The sequence below is a fragment of the Pan paniscus genome, chromosome 8 (genome assembly GCF_029289425.2).
Source record: "Pan paniscus chromosome 8, NHGRI_mPanPan1-v2.0_pri, whole genome shotgun sequence".
NCBI lineage: Eukaryota > Metazoa > Chordata > Mammalia > Primates > Hominidae > Pan > Pan paniscus.
In genome coordinates this window covers 114,521,434-114,545,324 of record NC_073257.2, presented here as the reverse complement: position 1 = coordinate 114,545,324, position 23,891 = coordinate 114,521,434, and the positions used below count along the sequence as shown (strand labels likewise).

Here is a 23,891-nt window from a genome sequence, read left to right as displayed (position 1 = left end):
GTCGTCCAGGCTGGAGTTCAGTGGTGCAATCACAGCTCACTGCAGCCTTGACCTCCCAGGCTCAAGGGATCCTCCAGCACTCAAGTGATCCTCTTGCCTCAGCCTCCTGAGTAGCTGGGACCACAGACACATGCCAGCACGTCAGGTTAAATTTTTAATTTTTTGTGGGTTTTTGTTTTGTTTTGTTTTGTTTTGTTTTTGAGACACAGTCTTGCTCTGTGGCCCAGGCTGGAGTGCAGTGACACGATCTCGGCTCACTGCAAGCTCTGCCTCCTGGGTTCACACCATTCTCCTGCCTCTGCCTCCCGAGTAGCCAGGACTACAAGTGCAGGCCACCACGCCCGGCTAATTATTTGTATTTTTAGTAGAGACGGGGTTTCACTGTGTTAGCTAGGATAGTCTCGATCTCTTGACCTCGTGATCCTCCCGCCTCAGCCTCCCAAAGTGCTGGGATTACAGGCGTGAGCCACCGTGCCGACCTTTTTTTTTTTTTTGATATGGAGTCTCGCGCTGTCACCCCAGTTGGAGTGCAATGGCGCCATCTCGGCTCACTGCAACCTCCGCCTCCCCTGTTCAAGCGATTCTCCTGCCTCAGGCTCCCCAGTAGCTGCGATTGCAGGTGCCCACCACCACACCCAGATAATTTTTTTTTTTTTGAGAGGAAGTCTTGCTCTGTCCCGAGGCTGGAGTGCAGTGGCACAATCTCTGCTCAATGCAACCTCCGCCTCCCAGGTTCAAGCGATTCCCCTGCCTCAGACTCCCAAGTAGCTGGAATTACAGGCATGTGCCTTCACGCCCAGCTAATTTTTTGTATTTTAGTAGAGACAGGGTTTCACCATGTTGGCCAAGATGGTCTCCATCTCCTGACCTCGTAATCTGCCTGCCTCGGCCTCCCAAAGTGCTGGGATTACAGGTGTGAACAACCGTGCCCGGCCCAGATAATTTTTTTAATTTTTAGTAGAGTTGGGCTTTCACCATGTTGGCCAGGCTGGTCTCGAACTCCTGACCTCAAGTGATCCGCCTGCCTTGGCCTCCCAAAGTGTTGGGATTACAGGCATGAGCCACCGCGCCCAGCCTAATATTTTAATTTTTTATAGAGACAGGATCTCCTTATACTGCCCATGCTGGTCTCATCAAGGGATCCTCCTGCTTCAGCCTCCCAAAGTGCTGGGATCACCTTAGAAGAGGGGCTGTAGTGTGGTGATGTCTGTCTGGGGATACCCAGGGATCACGACTCCAGCTCCTTCACCTCCCACACTTTCATAGGGTCAGCCCTGCTCCCATTTCTTAGTAGGCCAGAGTGGGAGGTTGGGGAAGGACATGCCTCTGATCCTCCCTCCAGGGCCTCCTCCCCCAGAATTTACAGGCTGCAGAGGTGGGGTAGGGAATCCCCCAGGCGGCTAGATGGGTCCTGGGTCCTGAAGTTGCGAATCGAATTGGTTCTCCCCCACCCTCGGATGGGAGAAGATGAGGGTGTCTTAGGAAGGCCATGGTGACAATGACAGGATCTGAGTGGGAGAGTGTTAGCAGGGCCTGTTAAGAACCCTGAGGTGAGGTCACAGCTTGGAGAGAGGGGCCCTGGGGTGCGGACTCAGTGGGTCAGGGCATCCACCCTCGTCTCCTGCCTCCCACCCCAGGGTGCCCTTTGAAGCTGGAGGGGGCTTTGAGCTGGGGTCTCCTGGCCAGATGCGCTGGGAGAAGGGGTGGAGCCGATCATCCCCTAGGCCTCGCCCTCTCCACCCCCACCCTTCAGACTCCCTTCTTGGCCCAAAGACCGTTTCCGGCAGTTGCAGGGGGCACCCATCACCCCCCAGGCTCCTGCCTTGCAGCTGTTCCCCAGCTGCCCTGCCCCACCCCAAAGACAGCTGGGAGCGAGGCCGAGGGAGGGGGCAGGAGCGGCCCAGCTGCTTGGCTCCGGGCTAGGATGGGGAGGGCGGCAACATGAAAGAGCTGGGGCGGGCAGGCAGCAGAGGAAACCACCCCCACCCCCTCCCTCGCGGTGGCCTCGCTGCGGGCTCAGCACATCTGGGCCACAGGAGCTGTCGGCCCCAGTCTGTGGGGTAGGGAGACGTGGTCAGATCCCCAACCCTTCCCAGAAAGGGGAGGCGTGATGGCCTTTGGGGGAAGGCAGGAGGGGAGGGCTGGGCACTGGGGCACCTGTGGCTGCAGCCAGCCCTCCAAGGGGCCACCAGTTCAGGGCAGAGAAGGCCCCTCCGATGACTTCTGAATAAGCCTGTTCCCTGGGGCAGCCCCAGCTCTTTCTGGGCCTCCTCTGCCCCGACCCTTTTGGGAGCTGGGTGACAGCTGCTCCTACAAAGCCAGGGACAGCTGGGTGGCTGGGGACAGCTGGGTGGGTTAGCGTCTCCCTGCTTCCCTGGCTGCCTAGGGACCCCCCCCAAGCCAACTCTGGGCAGCTGCTGCTTCACCTATAGATGTGTGCCTGAGCGTGTCATTGTCTGGATTGGGCTTCAAAGCTGGGACATGGAGGGGCTCAAGCCCATCCCATTCCCACCAGAATGTCCCCTCCACATCTCAGTGGATTGACGCAGCTGGGGAAAGGGCCTCTCCCCTCAGCCAAAACAAAACTAGGCCAAGTGGGAAAGAAATTAGGCAGCTTTTTATCTTGGCTTCCAACTCTTGGCACGGGGGATGTCTCAGGGCTCCTGAGAACTGGAGAAAGGGACAGTGAGACAGAAGCAGATGTGAGTGGAGTGAAGTGACTGTCCACCGGCACCTGCCCCCAGGCATCCTGCACCCTGGGCTGGAGGGGCACTGTGCTCCAGTCATTTCCCCACTCCCTTTAGCCCCAAACAGGTGCACGGGGAGGGAAGGGGGAGGCCAGCTGTTGTCATACTGCTCCTGGCTCCCTGCCACACTGGGAAGGGGAACGATGAAGCAAGGGTCCACCACCCCACCCGAGTCATCCTCTACTCCCTCAGGGCAGGAAGGCGGAGGCAGTTAGCAAGACCAAGGCTATGGTTTGGTCTGGCCAGCCCCAAAGTCTTTATTTTTCTTTTTTTTCTTTGAGACAGGATCTTGCTCTGTTGCCCAGGCTGGAGTGCAGTGGCAAGATCTCAGCTCACTGCAACCTCCACCTCCCAGCCTCAATCAAGCAATCCTCCCACTTCAGCCTCCAGAGTAGCTAGGACCACAGGCCCGTGGCACCACGCCTGGCTAATTTTTCGTTTTAGTAGAGATGGGGTTTCACCATGTGGCCCAGGCTGGTTTTGAACTCCTGAACTCAAGTGATCCATCCACCTTGGCCTTTCAAACTGCTGGGATTCCAGGCATGAGCCAACGTGCTCGGCAAGCCTTTATTTTTCTGAGGGGAGGGGTGGCTAGGGGTCAGTGAGGCTTGGACCACTGGCATGGGACTTTTTTTTTTTTTTTTTTTTTTGAGATGGAGTCTGGCTCTGTCACCCAGGCTGCAGTGCAGTGGCACGATCTCGGCTCACTGCAACCTCTGCCTCCCAGGTTCAAGCGATTCTCCTGCCTCAGCCTCCTGAGTAGCTGGGACTACAGGCGCCCACCACCATGCTGGCTAATTTTTGTATTTTTAGTAGAGATGAAATTTCACCACATTGACCAGGCTGGTCTCGAACTCCCGACCTCAGGTGATCCGCCCATCTCAGCCTCCCAAAGTGCTGGGATTACAGGCATGAGCCACCGCGCCTGGCAGGAATGGGACTTTACAAGGCTGTCTGCCTTGTCCTGGGCTTCCTGGGGTGGGTGGCATTCAGGCCCGGATTCTGCCCAAACAAGAAGAAAGATAACTAGGCACCCAGCAGATTACAGAAGTGCATGGGCTGCAGACTTACAGCTCTGTGCAGAGCATCAGGCAACAACCGGAGCCTTTTTGAAGGTGAGGCCCCTCTCCAGAGAAGGGCCTTGGGGTGTCCCAGCTTCCTCTCCCCGCAGTGGCCTCTGTGACAAGCAGCAGGGAGGACCCTGAACACCACAATGGCAGCACTTCTCTAAACCCAGGATATGGGAGAATAGAGTTAAAAATGCAAATTCCTGGGCTCTCAGAGATTCCCAATGAGTCTAAGCTAGGCCTCAGGACTCAGCACCCTTACCCTTTTTTTTTTTTTTTTTTTTTTTTTTTTTTTTGAGACAGGGTCTTGCTCTGTTGCTTTGTTGCACAGGCTGGAGTGCAGTGACTTGATCTAGACCTACTGCAACCTCTGCCTCCCAGGCTCAAGCAGTTCTCCCACCTCAGTCCCAGAGTAGCTGGGACCACAGGTGTGGTGTGCCCCACCACGCCCAACTAATTCTTGTATTTTTTGTAGAAACAGGGTTCCGACATGTTGCCCAGGCTGGTCTCAAACCCCTGAGCTCAAGCAATTTGCCTTGGCCTCCCAAAATGTCAGGATTACAGGCGTGAGCCACAGCAAGGAATCAGCCCTTTTAACAAGCTCCCAAGACATGCTTGAGACTTTGAGAAGCTCTGCCGAAGTGGATGGGGGCAGGATGTCTTTTTCATCTTGCCACCCCACCTCCACCCCTCCCAAGGCCAAAGCCCCAAGACCAAAGGAAGTATGGACCTGAGTGGTCCCCTCTCCCTATGGGGTCCAAGGCCCAGCTAGATTACATTCTGTCTCTATGCCTGCAGCCCTGCACAGTGCCTGGCACGTAGTGTGCACTCAAATATTTGTGGCCTGAAGGAGGTAAACTTTGCAAGACTCATAGAAAGGTGTTCCTCCTTTGTCCTCAGCTAAGAGCACATTGGCAGAACCTCAAAGAGATGCCGGGGCCCAGGTGGCATGGGGCTGGGCCTGGGAGGCCCTGGGCAAATATTTGTCAAATGAACCCAAGGCCAAGAGCAGACGGAGTCAGTGCCCGACGAACTGACATTCACAGGCCTGGAACCAGCTGGACCCAGGGGAGCAAAATCAAGGCAAGGAGGGCAGGGGCCCCTCCCCACACCGATGCCTGAAGATCCCAGGCCTGGGGGGGATAGGGGAACAGGCGAGGCAGGGAGTGGGACTGCGCCATCATGTTTATTAGAAGGTTGGATTTTGGTGTGTGCTCTAGACAGATACAGAATAAATACCTGCGCCTTGAGAACAGGAAGTCCACGATTCATACAAAGTGCTCACTACAGGAAGGTGCTGTGTCAAAATCCAGGCAAGGACCCAACTCCGGGCAGCCCCTCCTCCCTGCTGACCTCAACAAGGGCTGTGCTATTGTTTTTTATTTTATTATTTTATTTCTCTTTATTATTATTAATATTATTATTATTTGCTTTTGCTGTGGTCACTATCATTGGCAAAGTTCCTTTTCCCCTTTCCTGGACATAGGGGTCCTGTCTTTAAAAGATTCCACTCTGAGGCTGAAGGTGCCAAAAGCTGCTTGAGAAGTGGCCTTTGAACTCCGTCTGGGAAGATGGTGAGGAGAAGGAAGCAGGAGAAATCATTCTTGGTTTAAAAAAATTTAAAAAAACAAAAACAAAAGTCGCACAATCTAAAGGTCATTCCTTACTCGATCAGTGATCAAACTGCCCAAAAGGAAAACAAGAGGAGAAACAAGCCCGGGGCCCTGGGCGTTCCTCCCGGGTGGGGTAAGAAGGGTGGGACCCCCAAGCTTTCAGGGAAGCCGAGGTTCCTTCCAGCCACGGGGGTGTGAAGGGGAAGGAGTAGAGGAAAAAAGGAGAAACAGAGAGAGAGCTCAGCGCCTCGACACAGACACTTTCCCATCTCCAGGGCCACGTGCGGTCCTGGCCCAGGCCAGCTCCCACTGTCAAACCTCTACGTCCAGGAGATTCATAATAAAAAAAAAATCAAAAACAAAGCCAAAACCAAAACAAAATCCAAAAGGAAAAGACCTGGGGCAATGGAATGAGGAAGAGGGGAGGCGAGGAAGGTAGAAGGGCAGGTCTCTGGATGCATAACTCCCGAGCCCGGGGGCTGGGGAGGAAGATTCCCCAGCACCCCGCCGCCTGCGTGGCGTTAGCTCGTCACGTAGTGTTTGGTGGACGGCTGCCCATACACCCTGTAGAAATCCTGGTGGCCGGGCTGCTGGGAGGCGTCAAGCCAGTCTCTGACCGCCAGGCTGGGAAGGGACTGGGGGACGGAGGGTGTGGGCGGGAGCGGGTGTGAGTACTCCTGCGAGGGCACTGTCCAGGGAAAGTGGCCGGAGCGGGGGTAGGGCTGGTGGCCGCCATGGTTGGCCACGGAAGAACAGTAACAGTTGTCCACAGAACAGACGAGAATCTTGCGGCCGCCATACTGGGGGAGCATGGGCTGCTGGGCGGCGGAGCCATTGGGATACTGCGATGGGGGGAACACGGGGCTTGAGTGCACTGGTTGGGCGCCGCCCGGCAGGGCCACCAAGTGCTGCGTGGAGCTGCAGGGCCCCAGGGGCTGCCCAGACTGGCCCTCACCGCTGGCTGTGCCCGCCGCCCCATACTGGCCGCCCACAGGGCCCGACGACGTCTCTAGGAAACTGGCCTCTGGGAAGGCCGTTGAGTGCTTGCGCTTTTCCGCCCCAGAGCTGCTCACGCCGCAAGGGTACAGGGGGACACTCTGCAGGAAGGGCACCGGCGTGCTGAAGGGGCCTGTGGAGAGTTGGGGCAAAAGTCGCCAAAGCTCCCACCCCAAGCAACCCAGGCCTCCTCTCCCTGGGTTGGACCTGGGGACCACTGACACCTAGAGGCCCAAGAATGTTATATCTCAGATGATGCTTGCTCCTCTGCCACTAGGAGGTACAGAATAGTTATATCCCCACTTTAAGCTGAAGAAATGGAGGCTGGGGAGGTCATGTTGCTTACCCACTGTCCCACAGCTACAAGTGGCAAAGCCTGGATATGAGGACAGGTCTCCCAGACTGGGCCACACTGCCTCTTGGAGGGAAGGCTGTGGCGCTGAACCCCTCCCCAAAGGTCCCTGTCTCCCTTCGGCGGAACACCCCACCCTCACCTTCTAGCATTTTCCGCAGCTGCTTCTCCTTCTTGGCCACCTCGTTCAGGAAGAGCTTGGAGTTCAGGTGGCCGATCTTAGGGGGGGAAAGGCTGCTGCTCGTGCAGGTCTGGGTCCTGGGGGCAGTGGACGGGGCATCTGCTGTGAGGAGGCATCACCGGTGAGCCCGCCCTACCTCCCCGCCATGGGCCTGGCCCCCCTGCCCTCCCCGGGATGTGCCCCCGGGAGGGCTAGGGCCCTCAGCTTACCTGTCCATCAGGATTTTCACAGACTTGGTGTTCTGTTGGGGAGAGAAAAGAGTCAAGTCAGTGGAAAAGGCAGTCCAGGGAGAGCCCGGGGAGAGGGGAAGACAAAAGCTGCCCCCCCTGAGCCTCCCCCAGGCTGGGTGGATCCTCTCATTCTGGACAGAAAGTGGCAGGGGTGGGGGTGGCCATTTGCGGAAGAAGAGCTAACATTTACTGAGCTCTTGCCACGTGACCCAGGCATTGTAAGTGCTTTCTGTGCATCCATAACTTCATCCATACCCGAGGAGAAGGGCTCTGCAGGCCCACACTGTTTTAGCTCAAGTCTTTGGGGCCAGATGTGTTTTGGAATTTGGAATTTTTTGGATTTTAGATGGAGAATACAGTGCCTGTATCATATATTACATTATCATCCCCAGCAAGACACAACAATCTAATACATCAACATTTCTGCAGCAAAATGTTTGAATTTTCATACTAAGCAAGATAAAGACCATAAATTGCCTAACATCAGTTTAGGTCAATTTTTGCTGTTAAATTAGATGCCAAAATTTGTTAGTTTCCAGAGATGTTTATAAATGTGGAATTGTGGATAAAGAATAGTAGACCTGTATCATCAACACCACTTCGTAGGTGAGGGAACAAGGCCCGGGATGTACCTATGACTTGCCCAAGGTCACAGTGCTAGAAAGAGCAGGCAGGTGGATTTGAACCCATGCATGCTGGCTCCAAAGGTAAGGGCATGTGAGCTACAGGTGCAGGAAACTGCAGATCCCAATTTGGAAATGGCCCTCTGGGTGCCACCAGCCTGGTCCTGAGCCCAGCCCACCTTCATGAAGCTGACATCCTCCGTCTTATCAAAGAGCAGCTGCAGGGAGCCCAGCAGCTTCTTGGCCTCCTGCATGCGCTCCCCGAGGTGCAGCGCCTGCGCTGCGTTCTCGCTGCAGAACTTGGCCTGGGCCTTGTCTAGGACCTCCACTGTCTGCCGCAGGTCCTCGTCCAGCAGCTGGTGCAGCTTCTCGTACTGCAGCCGAACTTCCTCCTTCAGTTGGTTCACTTTCTCCTGCGAGTACAGAGGGCAGGAGTGGGCAGGCAGGTAAGCACTGGAAACCTTTGGTTTCCCCCCCTCTTACCCATCTCACATCCTAGAACCCTAAGTCACCAGGCTGCCCCAGGCTCCCAAGGGCAAGGTCTGACCTGTCAGTTCCCCACTGGTAGCACAGGGCTCTGGGCCAGCATCCCCTGGCACCAGTGGGCATCACGGGCAGTTGATTGAATGACTGATGGAGTGGTTCTGGCATAGGGCTACACAATCAATCCTTAGTAAGGAACTCACCCAAAGCCCTGCGCTCAAGCCACCCCCACCCCGCAGCATGGCCTTGGGCTTAGCTACCTCCACCAGGCGCTTGTCTGACTCGAGTTTGTACAGCTGGTCCTCAATGTCCTGCTCTCGCTCCTCCAGCCGGTCCTGCTGCTTCATGAGCATCTTCTGCAGGGACATTTGGGTGGGAGTATCAGAGGGACTGCGGCTCCAACCCTGACCCATGCTTCCCTCTACACAACACATGCATCCTATGGATCCTTTGACCCGATGGCACCAAGCCTCTGCTACCCAGCCCCTTTGGCCCCCCTCCAATCCCAGGGGCCTATTCCCAGCTCTCCCCAGAATAGCTTCCCATGCATATTTATTTATCTTATTATTTTTTTAGATGGATTCTCACTCTGTTGCCCAGGCTGGAGTGCAGTGGTGCGATCTCGGCTCACTGTAACCTCCGCCTCCCCGGTTCAAGTGATTCTCCTGTCTTAGCCTCCCGAGTAGCTGGGATTACAGGCGTGCGCCACAACGCCCAGCTAATTTTTTTTGTAGTTTTAGTAGAGACGGGGTTTCACCATGTTGGCCAGGCTGGTCTCAAACTACTGACCTCAAATGATCTGCCCGCCTCGGCCTCCCAAAGTGCGGGGATTATGGGCGTGAGCCACCATGCCCAGCCCCCATGCATATTTAAACCCTGAGCTTTCTGAGGGCAGGGCTACACCAACCTCTGTTCTAAACACTTTTCCTGTACAGATTTATCTAATCATCCCAGTAATGTCATGAGATAAGTACTATCATTATTCTCATTTCACAGAAGAGGAAACTGAGGCCTAGAGAGGTTAAGTAATTTGTCCACAGTCACACAGCTTGTAAATCGCAGAGCTTGGGCACAAACACAGGTGATCTGGCAGCAGGGTCCGTTCTTACCCAGGCTGTGCTGCCTCTCCCTGGGGAGCATCCTCTAAGAGATGAGTACCCTAAGATGCAGGGGGTCAAATTCCCTTCCATAGCCACGTGAACCTCTGTCCCAGTCCAAAGATCTCACTTTACCCTCGCCTTACATTAGGGGGCATCAGGCCAGTCACCCCCTCCCTTGTTCTTAAGACTGAGAGCTAGGACTCTGGAGTCCTGGCTAGCTCCCTCAGCCCCCTCAGTGGGACCCAGGCAGAAAGGAGATTTGAGGTCTCCTAAGACCTGAGGCCAGGCTGCTGGAAGGTGCTGGACCAAAGTGCTCTTCTCAGCTCATAATCTCCTGTCCCCACAACCCCTTTCCTGCCAGTCACTCCATCTCTCCTGCCCTCCTCTCACCAGATATGCCTTTTTAGACAGGCTCTCTCCCCTGCTCAAAAACTCTCCGTGACTCCGTCCTATCAACTACTTTAGCATGGCAATGAAGGCTCTTTTACACCCTGACTCTTCCAGCCAGCTGGGCTGGTATCCTGTCCCCAACCCTCCACACATGGAAACTCCCTGTAGCTCTAGGTACATTCTTCTGCAGCCCACAGTGCCTCCTCCCTCCCCTGTCTATCCTTCAAGGCCCAACTGAAGTCCCCACTCCTCTAGGAAACTTTCCATGACCCCTGCTCTGAGCCTGTGCAGGTCCCTCCCTGTCCTGGCTACGGGGTGGGGCTGTCCCATTCTGCCCTCCCTTTCAGGTGTGCTGTCCAATATGGTAGCCACTAGTCATATGTGGCTATTTAAGTCCAAGTTAACAAAAAATAAAAAATAAGGTCAGGTGCTGTGGCTCATGCCTGTAATCCCAGCACTTTGGGAGGCCGAGGCAGGCGGATCACCTGAGGTCGGGAGTTCGAGACCAGCCTAACATGGAGAAACCCCATCTCTACTAAAAATACAAAATTAGCTGGGCAAGGTGGTGCATGCCTGTAATTGCAACTACTCAGGAGGCCGAGGCAGGAAAATCACTTGAACCCGGGAGACGAAGGCTGTAGCAAGCCAAGATCGCGCCATTGCACTCCAGCCTGGGCAACAAGAGCGAAAGTCTGTCTCAAAAAAAAAAAAAAAAAGTTAAAGTATCAGTTCCTCATGCACCAGCCTCATTTCAAGTGCCCAGTACCTACGTATCACTAGTCTCAGATACTAAAGTTACAAAATGTTACCATCATGCAGAAGTTCTATTAGACAGCACTATTCTGGAGTCTTCTAATTGCCTCACAAACCATGGTCTCATCTCCCTACAAGACACGGGGCCTCTTAAGAATGGGGATTTGCTGCTGTCTTTCTCCACCTTCCTTCAGAGGCAGGCCACACAAAGGCCTGGGCGGCCTGAGATGCATAACAAATTCACTCAATAAGCCCATGGGTTCCATACACAAACTAAAATTTGCAAAGCAGCTCTGTGTAACCACAGACATTCACAGTAACTGTCATGCTGCAAGGAGTGGTTCTCTTTCTTCCTCTGTGGGGGCCTCAAAGTAACCCTCCAGTTCAACCCCATGACTCCCATCCCAGCCACTCCCAGCTGGCTCCCCGAAGACAAGCTGCCATCAATCCCTTCCTCACCCCGCCAGCCCATTTTACGTAGGGGCAAACCAAGGCCCACCACAGACTTCAGCCTGACCCTATTTTGTGTTGGAGGCTACTGTGGAAAAAACCAGAACCCTGGGAGCAGGAGGAAGTGTGGGGGTGAGGCTTTCACCTTATAAGCTGGGTGCAGGGGGCCCACACACAACTTAACCTTTCAGTGACCCAGGACAGGACCTCTAAAAGAATCAGGCCTGGGAGACCTTGCCCTGCCCCCAGAAGCACCAAGAGGCACAGGAATCTGCTGCCAGCCCAAGGGTCAGAGCCCGACAGCACACACAGCATGAGTGGGCAGGCGCAGGGGCACCTGGCACAAAGCTGCGCACGCACATGGGAATACCTTGCCACCTGAGCCCCGAGCCCGCCTCAGGTATGCTGGCGGGCACAGCCAGAGGTGCAAAGGCACTTGACCCAACCCCCTCACAGGGAAGGCTGGACCTCCTGGAGGCCCCAGACAATGGCAAGAGGCCTGGCACGATGGCGAGGTGGCCAGGACACTCTGGGAACATCAGGCCCGCTGACCTCCCCTGGAACAATTGGCCCTCAAATTCTTGCCTGCTGGTTGCCCCAAGCCCACCCTCAGGAGGACAGGGCCCCCCAGGTGCTCTTCAGAGTCCAGGCTGATCCCTCCATCCAGTGCCCAGGACATCTGAAAGGCCCTGCTGGCCCCACACATCTCACACCACGGGCTTACTGCATGGCTGCTTCTCCACGACCAAACCCACCAGGAGCTGGTTCAGGGAGGACTCAGGTGAGTCCCAGGGGAGGGGTAGGAAAGAGGCAGCTCCAAGGTCCCAGCGCAGCTTCCTTGGGGACAGGAACTGAGCTGTCCACACCCACCCCGCAGGCTGGTGGGTGCCCCTTTGCCCCATCCCTTGCTGATGCCCAGGGAGTGACCCCTCAGGGCACAGCAGAGGGAGGGCCTTCCTGTCCAGTCCTGGGGGGGTGGGGCTCAGCCCCTTCCCTCTTCTTCCGGGCTTTCCTCAGTCTCCCCTGGCAGCACTTCTACCCTGGGAGCCGGCAGGGTCTTCCCAAGCTTCTGTCTGTCCCAGGCACTCTGGGTGGGACACCAGCCCAGGCCACACAGTCCCTAGCAGGTGGGAGGGTTTCATTTCCCCCTCCTGCTGCTGAGGCCACTGGGCTCCTGTCTCTGCTGCAGGGGTTGGAGTGAGAGCAGGAAGAGGAAGGAGGCTGGCCAGGGGGTGCCAGCCAGGGAGGAGTCCGGGGGGCTGCACTGGCCTGGCCTGCTCTCCCTCAGGGCCAACTCCTGCTACAGACAGCGCCTGGGAGAACAGTGGGAGCTGCTGCCACTTCAAGCCTGGGAAACTGGAAGGAAGATGGGAAATACCTGCCTGCCGTCCCCTTCACGACCCCACCCCAGTTCACCGAATGAGCAAATCAGGTTGCCAAGACACTAGAAAATGCTGGAAGACAGGGAGCAGAGGAAGCAAGGCCCAGACCCCCCACCACCAGCAGCCTCCTTTCCATCCCAACCCCCACCTGCCTCCCCAGGGAATGGCTAAGAGCCAAGGCCCCACTTCCCACCTGGGAAAAACCCATAGCTGAGATCCGACCAGATTTCCCAGCTCAGTTCAGAGCAAGTACTCTGCGCAGGCAGGTGGGCTGGAGGCACCTTACACATGCCACCGCCCCATCCCCCCACAGCAGTGCATGGCCTGGACTGCGTACACTGGAGCACGCAGGAGCAGAGCAGAGTGGAACGTGGCCTGGGCTAGAAGCTCTGGAGGCCCCAGGCCACCAGGGAGACTGGGACTAGGTGGGGCCCAGGGAGGACCTTCACACCCCCAGCCCTGCCTGTCGGGCCTCAGGCCTTTGGTGATCTGCCCGGGGCCTGTGAGGACAAAAGCATGAAGAATCAGGAGCCGCCATTCCCACCCTCCACCACCTGGGCCCCCACTCCTCAGCTTTGCCGCTGCTTCCTCTGACTCCCCTCCCGGCCTGGAGCAGCGAACCCTGAGCCCCTACATTCCTGCCCCAGGAAAGCCTCATGTCCCTCTGGAGACTGACTGGCCAGGCCAGCTGCCATTTTTGATGCCAGACTAGACTGGGCAGACGGGTGAGGCTTGGGGACTCTGGGCTGTATAAAAGTTAATAAATGATAATAATAAAACCCTCAAGTCAACCTTGAAGAGAAACAAGGTCAGGAGGAAACAGGGCCCCAGGGACTGGGACAGAGGCAGTCCCTAGGTTTTCAGACAAGACCATGGCTAGCTCCAGAAGCCCCTGTGATGGTGGGAGGGGCAGGGCAGGGAGGGGCAAGAAGAGGGGGCTGGGCAGCCTCTTCCTGCTTAGGTCCCTGTCCGGCCAGCTCCAGCTCTGGCTCCAGCCCCCTTCTCAGAGCCACCCCATCCTAACCCTCCCCTATTCCTCCCCCTGGTCCCTGTCCCCATCTCTCCCTGGGTCTCTGCGCCCATAGCACTCTCCCCTTTCCTCAGAAAAGCTTCTGCCTGCCCTAAACCCCCTTTCCATGCCTCAAGCCACTGCCTTGGGCTATCATGTGAACTGAACCCCAGGCTGGGGAAACCACAAGCTGCAGAGGGAAGGGGCTCCAGGGCAGGTGCCAGGGCAAGGAGAGAGGCAGCACCTCAGATGCGAGCCCGGCAGACCCCAGAGAGGGCTTCCCAGCTGCAGAGTGGAATTAGCTTTTGCCATGCAGAGAGCAGCGCTCTGGGGCAGCAGAACAAAGAGGCGAGAGAGAAAGCCCCCCTTTGTCTGGCTTTGAATGCCAGGCCAGCCGGGAAAGGAAGGATTTCCCAGAGCCAGGGAGGAGGCCAGCCAGGCCAGCCTGCTCGGCCCGGGGCAGGGGCCCAAGCCGGGCTTGCTCCGCCTCGCCAGACTGCACCCAACACAACAGCGCAGGACCCTTTCAGCTCCTACCTCCAATACCCGCCACAGGCTCACCCCAAGGGGAAGCCCATCTTTCCCTCCTTTCCCCAACAACCCCACCACAGGGGGAAGTCCCAGGACCCCTGACAAACTCACAGCCACCAAGCAAGGATCACCTGAGCGGGCACTCACACAGCAGCACAGTAGTGCTGCCAACTGTCAGGAAGGCACACTCAACTTCAACTCGCAGGCACTCAGCAAGCCCGGCAGGCAGACACGGCTGCGCAACTAGGGACTGAAGTCAGGCAGGCTGCGCCTTCTCAGAGACACCCATGTGAGATGCAAAAAGATCAGTCACATCCAAGATACACGACCCAGACGTGCTGGCTACACATGCACGCACACACACACACCTGCAGACAGACACGGATGTGCAGCCACCCAGGGACGCAGGAGGCAGAGTAATAATAGTGTGTGCATGACAGGTGCCTGGCCATGTCAGCAGGATCCTGGGGTAGGGGTGGGCAGCTGGGCCTCTGCCTGAGGCTCCCTTTCACGGGCAACGGAGAAAGCCAAGCCAGGGCCTCCTTCCACGAAGACTCGGGGGTGGCCAAAGAAGGGGCCACATGACCGTCACACCACAAACACATGTGCGTGCACACACACACACCCCTGCAGGAGTATGGTCTGCTGTAGGGAGAGGGAGCAGTGAGGTTTGCACTGCTGGAGTCAGGCTGCAGCCCCAGCCTCAGCACCAGCCCCAGTAGAGCCAGCCCTCACTCTCACTGCGTACTCAGAGACAGATAAATGGAGAGGAAACCCAGGATTCCCTCCAGGGTCTCAGGGTGACCCCTCCAGCCACCGGCAATGTGCACAGGATACCCTCACTCCAAGCAGGGGCAAACCCCACACTGGCCCAAGCAGTGGGATCTCCTCCCCCAGAGAACCTCTTCTTGACTCTGAACCTCTGAAAATGCAAGGAACAGGGTCCTAGCAACATGTCCAGCCTTGCTCTGGGACACCAGGGACGATGCAGAAACACAACCGTAACTGCACAAGACTCAAGCAGATACACCTGCATAGACACATACGCACCACATACCTGCAGGCCCCTCACACATGCAACCAGGCCTGCTCTTGGGTCTTCTTTCCATGTCATGGGGGGTCATGAGATAAGGATGCCCCCCAGCTCCCACCAGTCCTTCAATGCTTAGATGAACCCCTGAACCTGGGGGCTAGGAGGGGTCTGACCACTCAGGACTGCCAGACCTGAGCCCACCTGGATGTCCAAATCTTGGGCCCTTAGCTTCCCCACAGCCTCATGGGAGAGCACATTTAGGATCTAGGCACATCCTAGACAATGGTCTCGGGATCATCCAGTGAGTATCCAGGCCTCAGGGCAATGTGGCCGACACACTGGCTTCCCAATGGAAGATTAGGGCAACAACCTGCTTGGGCCTGATTCTGAGAGTCCCCCTTGTAGTTCCCCAGGATGGATGGAGGACCTGTTTGCCCTCCTGCTGGGTCCCTGCTCTAGGCTATGGCCCATGTGCACCTGTGGATGCTGTAAGTATATGAGGGTGAGGCCACCAGGGAGGGGTTAATCAGAGTTTCCTATTTCTAGCCAGTTGACAGGCATGTCAGCAATCCCCCTGGGAGGGCAGAAGAGGACGCACAAGAAGCAGAGCCTAGATTTTAAGGCAGGTGCCAGGTCTCTGTGCTTCTGCCCCTGTATCCTGGGGAATTCTGTGGCCCTCGCCCACAACACCAGCAAAGGCCCTTTAAGGCAGACTCCCTCCGGGAAGAGAAAAGGGGCCAAGGAAGAGCGCTCCACCCACTCCCCCTGTTTGGCCTACAGAGAGTGCAGAGGGTTCTTCCATTTAGGTTCCTATGGCTCACCCCCTCCTCTCCCTCCTGGGAGGGCAGGCAGGGCCCCTATTCCTCCACATTCAATAAGTCAAACTCATACTTGAGTGACACTGGGCTACTGAAGGGTTTCCAACCCCAGTGGCCTGGGGCACCAGAAAGAATCAGGGGCCTGGGGAGGGGGAACCTGGAGAAGGATGAGGCTCAGGCTGCCACTGCAGGGCACAGCTGCTGAAGGCACAGAATTGCACATCTGGCCCTGATGCAACCCACTACTTCTGAGCCTGCCCACACCAGGCACAAGTAAGCACGCGCACGCGCACACACACACACGCACACACACACCCTGCGGAGTTGCCGACAAAGTTCAGTGCCTGCTTCCATCCAATCCACGAGTCTGGAGATGAGGGGCCTGCTGGGGGGCACCCCAGGGAATACTCTGCATGCACATGCCACCCACCCACCCCTGCCTGTGCCCTGAACTGTAGAGACAGGAGACAGGTGCATTGGAGGGCGAAGCACACAGTCTCAAAGACATTCAAAAACACAGACACCTAAAGCTATCCTCCTACACCAAGTCAGGTATAATGACGTTTTCTCCCCCACCCCAATTAAAGACATCCCTACAACTCAGACCAGCTACAGCAGCACTGTGGGTGCGGGCAGGCATCCGCCCATCGCCCAGGTTGCTGCCCCTCCCCTGTTCCTTTCAGCCACATCTCCTTTCCCCTCCTCTCATTTTCCACTGCCAATCCCAGGACAGAACTGGACAGCCCTCCTTTCTCCTGCCTCTGCACTTTTCCCGGCCTCCTCCCCCAGCCCTTCCATCTTTATTAATAGCAGCAGCTTCCCAATACTGGGGAAAGTGTGGGCTGTGCCTGCCCTGAACAGCGATGGAGGACACACTTCCTTTAAGAAACCAGAGGCCTATCCTGGCACACAAACCCAGGGCTAGTCCATCCGATTGGAAACTAATTATACAGCAAATCGTATTTGCTGCCCCCGCCCCAGCCTGTGGTGGCCCTCCTGCCTTTTGTTGGTTGTATGTGTATGTTTTTTAATTGCTAAACAGTGACTCATTCTGACTGGTCCCCCCACACAGGAAACAGCCCCATCTCCAATCATGCCCTGAACAGAGCTTCCTCATAGCCAGCCTCCGCACTGGCCTCCACTAACCTCCAGGGATCCCCACCCAGAGACACTCCCAGTCCCACCAGAGTGCAGCCTAGCTCCCAGATATCACACCCAGGCCCCAGGCCCCAAGGTGGGGCTTCAGAGAGGACTCCTCGGTGTCAGGCCAACCCCTTCATTTTGGTATGACTCAACCCTGAAAGCCAGAGGACTGGGGAGGGACCTAGGAGGAGCCCCCTCCACTGAAGGGGACGGAAGTATTGCCTCAGTCCAGCTCCAAAACCAGGCCCAGAGGCCTGAGGGGGGAGGCGGTTTGACATTGGCCGCGGCCGCAGGGTGTATACAATGGGAGGGGACGCGGTTCCGTAATCACCCAGCCGGCAGCCCAGGGGAGCCAGCTGCCTGAAACCAGATTTCAAGGCGGCTCAACCTTAAACCCACAGGATTCTTTTTCCGTCTTCCACTTCCCCTCCCCAAATGTGGGAGGGCGGCGAGAGGGCTGTGCTAGGCGAAAGGGCCAGGATGATGAAGACAGATACTTGAAGGCTTGTTCATGCGGCCCGTGCGACACACAGGCACACAGGGCAGCGATTCTCACATACGGAGAGCCGGCTCTCGGGAGGAATCCAAATAGCGGAGCCGCTGTCGGGGCCTCGCTGGCTGCCCAGGCGCTGTCCAGAGAGACGGCCGGCCGGAGTTCTGCTCTCCCTCTGGAAACTCCCCCCACCCCCCCCCCGCAATGTGTTTCCAATAGCGCTGAAAACTAACATGGCTGCTTTTGTTTACTTCCTCATTGGTATGCCAGCATCATGGATCATGTCAGCCACAGCAGCGGCACCGGGACACTCATTACATAAACAGCAGCTGGAGAGGCAGGACCGGGGTCACTGCCTCGGTGACTTCCCGTAGGGCCTACAGCAACAAGACTGGGGGAGGGAGCTGCGCACCACAGAAAAGCAACACCCAGACTCTACCCCTGACGGTCCCACACCCCAATCCCATAAAGCACTCAGAAGACGGACCCTGTGCGCACAGGTGCGAGAATGTACCAAGTAGCGACCCGGGGCCCTTCTTCCCAGGACCCTGTCCCCAAACTTTCAGAGAAGAGTTTGGCCAGGGGCCACTGGCCTGATGTCACAAGAGTCAGCCTGTCGGGATGGGTGGTCCCGGGGCGGGAGAGAGGAAGGGACTGTGTGTGTGTGTGTGTGTGTGTGTGTGCGCGCGCGCGCGCGTAGGGTACTTGCCCGGATTTCATTCCTTCGGATCTCCACGTCGCACACCGAGTGTCCCTGATGCGCGCCGCTGTAGTAGCAGCAGTACTGGCACACGGCCACCTGCTCGGCCTCGCAGTGGTAGAGGCGGTAGGCGTTGTGCTGCGGGCAGCTCCAGGCCCGCACGTCGTCCGCCTCCACCAGGAGGTGCCCGCGGGCGGTGGAGGGCTGCTGCAGGTGCGTCTGCACGTGGGACTGGCAGCAGGGCGCCTCGCAGCGCAGGCAGACCTTCTGCGCGGGCAGCGGGGGGCCGCGGCGGCAGAACACGCAGTGCAGCGCCGCCGGCGGCTTCTCCACGTGCAGGGCATTGAACTTCTCCACGATGTTGGTGAGCTTCAGGTTCTTCTCCAGGCCCGGCTTCTGGTTGTAGGCCTGGTTGCACTCTGGGCAGCGTACGAGGCCGCTGTCCTTGGCCCACGCCTCGCCGATGCAGCCCCGGCAGAAGTTGTGTTTGCACGGCAGCTGCACTGGCTCCACGAAAACGTGCAGGCAGATAGGGCAGATGAGCTCCTCCTCGAAGCAGTTCTTCCAATTCTCCGCCATGGCGGCCGCGGGCAGGGGGCCGGGGCAGGCCTCCCCGACTCCCCAGCCCCGGGGGTCCGTCCGGAGCCGCTGTAGGCCCACCGAGCCCCGAGCTCCGGCCCCAGCCGGCCCCGACGGTCGCTCAGTCAGCAGCGCCTTCCGCGTGCCCGCCCCCCGGAGGAGGGAGCCGCGGTCCTCACGCCGCGCGCGCAGCGGGCTGCGTCTCCTCCTCCTCCCGAGCGCCTAGCGGGAGGCGGCGGACTGCGCCAGGGCCGCGGCCGGGACTCCAGCCTTGGAGGGGAGCGCCGGGGTCCAAATTCCATATAAGAGGCCGCCTCCCCGTCGGCGCGGCTAGGGCAGTGGCGGCCCGCGGCCTGCGCTCGTCCCCGCGGCTGACATTGGGGCGCGCCCCGCGGCAGACGGAGCTTGGGAGCAGCACACTTCTTCCGGCGGCGGCGGCAGCGGCGGCTCCTGCCTGGCTCGTCGGCGCCGCACCTCCCTCGCAGGGGCCGGAGCCCGGGGTCTGCGGGGCCAGGAGGCGAGGGCGGCCGCGCCGAGGGCTGCTAGATCCGGACGGGGCGGGAGGGGCGGGAGGGGCGGGCCGGCGGTCCCCGGGCCACGGTGCAGGCGTCCCCCGGCTGGCTGGCTGGGCGCGGGCTGCGGGGCGCGGGCGGGCCGACTCCGGGGCGCTGCGTGCGCGCAGGGGCAGTCATTCAGATGAAATTCCAGTCCCCGGCCAGAGACACCAGCCCGCCTCTGCCTTCCTCCTCCCTTCACAAATAGAAACGGAAGGGGGAGGGAGAGAAGTGGAAAAAAAGGCAACCGGCGAGGGAGGGAGGGAGAAGCCCCGGCGGCGCTCCGGCCTGACCCCCGGGCGGCTACTTCTGCGCTCCCCCGAGGCCCGGCGCCCCCGCCGCGGAGAGACCCCGCGCGCCCGTCTCCGCGCTGGGCGGGCGCCCGGGCTCTGCCGAGGAAAACAAGGATTGATCAAACTAGAAAGGAATTTTTCTCAACTGCTAATGAACGGGAGGCTCGGCTCCCGGCCCTCCCCTCCCCCGGCCCTCCCCCTTCGCCCCCCCGGCCCCCTCCCCCCCACTTTCTTTTCTTCTCGGCCTCTGCTGGGGCCTGGAAGGCTCGGGGCTGCGGTCGGAGCCAGCCTGCGGCGGCGGGGCCAGGCCGAGCCGCCACCCTCAGCGCCCAGCCATCTTGGGCTCCGCGGCGGCGGCCGGGGTCTGGGCGCGCTCGCTGAGGGCCCCGCGGCGTCCTCTCGCTCCTGATTTTTTTTTTTTTTTTTTTGGTGGGATTTTTTTTTTCCAAGGGGAGGGCTGGCGGCCTCCAACAAATTAGGAGAGAGAGAGGGAGAAAATGCCAAGTCCCGATTTCTCTCCACCTCTGCTCCACCCACCCCGGTCCTGTCCAAAAAATAAAAAAAGATGAGAATTGGAAGAAGTCGGCAGAAAGGCGAGAGCCCGCGGTCCCCGGCTGCTGCCCAGGCGACGCGTCCGGGGCGGGCCCGCGCCCGTTGCTCGGTCCGAGGTCCGTCTGTCTGCCCGCGGCTTCTCAAGGGAGGGGAGGGCGCTTCGGGCAGGGTCTCCGCAGCCGCTGTCGCCTCAGAGCTTTATCCTCAGATCAAAAAAGAAAAAAGAGGAAGAAAAAAATCCCAACCCCAACACTCTCATCACAGCCACCTTCAGCCATCTTGCGCGTATTATTATTTCAGGAATAATCTGTTTAATAAAAATACCTGCGTATCCAGCCCCTCCCCCGCGTCCTGGGGTCCCCGCCCCCTTTTAATAATAATCTCGATAATAAAAACGATCGGCGGGCCGGGCAGTCCGTGGCGGCCCTTTCCTGCCTCGACTTGCTCGGGCCCGGCTCTCCCCCCGCGAAGGGGCGCCCCGGGGTGGGGGTGCGTCCCCGTCACCCGCGCGGGGAGGAAAGGGCGCCCTCGCCGCCGCCGCGGCCCGCGGGACCAGCCGGAGGGGCACTCGGGGGTCCCGGCGCCCCCGCCACGGCCCGGCCTGGGAGTCCGCAGCCGGCCGTATACAATGGGTTCGGAGCAGAGCGGGGCAGGCAGGGTGGGGAAACGGGAGGGCCAGGGGCTGCAGCGAGCCGAGCTCCCGGGCTGGGGCGGAAGGAGACGGGGGGTGGTGTCCCTACATCAAGGCCGGTCCCGCTACTCGGGAAGGGGGCGGAGAGCTGCGGCGCTGGGGGGCGAGGAGAAAGCGGCAGGCGGCGCCTTTAATCGGCACCCGCCGGTTCGGCCCACCCGGCACTGGCGAAAGAAACGGGCGCGGTGGGGGGGAAGGGGCGGGGCGTGCTTTCCGGAAGTACAGTTACAGGGCCGGGAGCCCGGCTCCTCCCCCTTTCCCTGTTGCGTTGGGGCTGTTCCGGAGGCTGCTCCTGCTATTGGCCCACAAGCTGAGGCTCCACCTCCCTAAGGCGGGGCAGACCCGAGAGTCTCACGTGACTCTCACAAACTTCGGTACATTAAACATTGGGATGGGAGGGGGTTTTCCGCGCTTGTTAAAAAAGCGATGATGCCACGGCGTAGTGGGACCACCTCTTCCTGGGCCTGAAGTGAAGACCCGTGGCTCTTTTTACCCAGAGGGAAAGGAGCGTTTGTCGGTCTGCTCAGCAGTCCGGTGGAACTGAGCAGGGAAATGCAAAGGTTCAGTGTGGGGAGATTTCCCGATGTCCTTAATACTTTTAACTTCATCCCTGGCACTTTAAACTACCTAGCAAGATAGGCATTTATTCCTCTGTTAATAAGGAAACCATGGCTTAAAAATTTGCCAAGGTCAATGGTCAGTCAATAAATCTTTAACAAAATATTTTTCTAGGCCCTGAGAATTCCCAGAAAAACGTACAAAAAATTTAACGTAAATACACGGAGGACAATTTACGTGATAGAGAATAACAGGCTCACACAAAGGCTTTCTGAAAAAGTGACATTTGAGCTGGGACCTGAATGCACACAAAGAGTCAGATAGGTGAAACCTGGGGGAGGAGCGATCCAGTCGGAAGAAAAAACAAATGCAAAAGCAATAGAACAGGCAGGTTCCAGGACAGAAAGAAGGCCATGTGTCCAGGAAGAAAGGTAGGGGCCAGAACACACAGGGCCTTCCTTATATATCTATTATATATTATATAATAGTACGTTTATTATAAGTGTGCTATATAAGTATAGTATAAGATACTATATAAGTACACTATAAAAGTATAGTATACTATTATATATAGTACATATTATATCTAGTATCGGATATACAGTATATGGTGATAAGTATATAGTATAAATATACTATATGTATTATATGTATTTATAGTGTATATTATATATGCTATAATATACCATGTTATATATACCATACCATATATTATATATACTATACCATATATATACTATACCATATATTATATACTATAGTATACCATATATATTATACCATATATTATATATACTATACTATACCATACATTATATATACTATAATATACCATATATTATATATACTATAATTATTGTTTTTTGAGACAAGTTTCACTCTTGTTGCTCGGGCTGGAGTGCAATGGCGTGATCTCGGCTCACTCCAACCTCTGCCTCCAGGGTTCAAGTGATTCTCCTGCCTCAGCCTCCTGAGTAGCTGGGGTTACAGGCACACACCACCACGCTTGGCTAATTTTGTATTTTTAGTAGAGACAAGGTTTCACTATATTGGTAAGGCTGGTCTCAAACTCCTGACCTCAGGTAATCCAGCTGCCTTGGCCTCCCAAAGTGCTAGGATTACAGGCGTCAGCCTCCATGCCAGGCTATACTATAATATTTATACTCTATATTTTTCCCTTCTATCCTCCAAAAATGTTTTTAAAATGATTCCTAGGATTTGGATCTCAACAAAAGGCTGATGGTAGCACCATTTACTAAAAAGGGGAAAATTGAATAGGATTAGATTATTTGAGTAAGGGTATTTTCTTTTCTTCTCTATTTTCTCTTTTCTTTTCTTTTTTTTCGAGACAGGGTTTCACCCTGTTGCCCTGGCTTGAGTGCAGTGGCACAATCATGGCTCACTGCAGCCTCAACTTCCCAGGCTCAGGTGATCCTACCTCCTCAGCCACCTGAGTAGCTAGGACTACAAGCTCACAAAACAGCCCAGCTAAGTTTTTGTATTTTTTTGTAGAGTGAGGGTTTCACCATGTTGCCCAGACTGGTGAGTAAAGGGATTTTCTAAGTTGAGTTGGCTCATATCCCAATGGAAATGTTAGGAGACAATTGTATATACAGGCCCAGTGGGGATGTTTGTCCTGGAGATAGGGATTTTGGAGTCATCAAAGATTATGTTCTAAATGGTAGAACTGAGATTGAAATCTAGTTCAGTATGACCCCTGGGTCCCTGATCCTCTGATGACAGAGCCTGTCTTTAGTGTTTTGTATCTCTTCACATGGGGGGTTATATGCAGGGCAAGTGAATATGTGAATAAATGAATGAATGAACAAACAAGGAGAAAGTGGCTTCTAAGCCTTAATCCTCAATTCCATGCTGTAAGGATGGTGCAAAGAAAGAAGGTCTAGCTTGGAAGCAGTTGGAGGGCCCTTTCTGACCTCCTCACCAGTGACCTCCAGGATAAACAATCTAAACAATTCCTCACTTCTTGTCTTTTTTGAACACTCCCCTTAACTTGTAAGATATCACATGCTTGTCGTTTTCTTCTTATCTTCTAATCATAGATGTCTCCAATTTCCATCTCATAAATGTTGGCAGTCTTCAGAGTTCTGCTTTCCATCCTCTTCTCTTACCAATCTACACCCTGGGGCTATCTCATTTACTCCTGAGCTTTATTACCATCTACATGCTGATGACTCCCCAGTCAGTATCTCCAGGCTAAATCCTCACCTCCTGGTTGCAGATCTGTGTAACTGGCTATGCTGTCTGCACAGATGTCCCACAGGCACCTTGAATTCAATGTATTGGAAGCCAAACTCATTATCTTCACATTCCAGCCTGTTCTTCCTCCTGCATTCCCCGTCTCAATTGGTGGACCTATCAACAACTTGTTTTTTGTTTTTTGTTTTTTTTTTTGAGACAGTCTTGCTCTGTCACTCAAGCTGGAGTGCTAGTGGCGCGCTGCAACCTCTGCCTCCCAAGTTAAAGCGATTCTCCTGCCTCAGCCTCCCAAATATCTGGGAATACAAGTGCGTGCCACCACACCTGCTAATTTTTGTATTTTTGGTAGAGAC

The 23,891-nt window shown here is 56.4% G+C and overlaps 1 protein-coding gene across 1 annotated transcript; it reads right to left on the bottom strand.

Moving 5' to 3' along the window:
* Positions 1 to 4,981: 4,981 nt before the first annotated feature.
* TRIM8 (tripartite motif containing 8) lies at positions 4,982 to 19,613 on the bottom strand. Its single transcript, XM_008950858.4, has 6 exons — positions 18,104 to 19,613; positions 8,553 to 8,648; positions 7,989 to 8,222; positions 7,166 to 7,197; positions 6,918 to 7,033; positions 4,982 to 6,556 (listed from the first exon to the last, which is right to left on the bottom strand). The coding sequence occupies exons 1-6, from the start codon at positions 18,671 to 18,673 to the stop codon at positions 5,949 to 5,951; spliced, it is 1,656 nt and encodes a 551-aa protein (XP_008949106.2). The 5' UTR covers positions 18,674 to 19,613; the 3' UTR covers positions 4,982 to 5,948.
* Between the last annotated feature and the right edge of the window lie 4,278 nt (positions 19,614 to 23,891).

What these genes read in the sequence shown, in the direction of transcription:
- TRIM8 (XM_008950858.4), bottom strand. Translation starts at nt 18,673, where the DNA reads ATGGCGGAGAATTGGAAGAACTGCTTCGAGGAGGAGCTCATCTGCCCT. An exon ending in TCCGAAGGAATGAAATCCGG is followed by an intron (nt 8,649 to 18,103) that starts GCAAGTACCCTA and finishes ATGTCCCTGCAG; the next exon opens with AAGATGCTCATGAAGCAGCA. An exon ending in GCTGCGGAAAATGCTAGAAG is followed by an intron (nt 6,557 to 6,917) that starts GTGAGGGTGGGG and finishes AACTCTCCACAG; the next exon opens with GCCCCTTCAGCACGCCGGTG.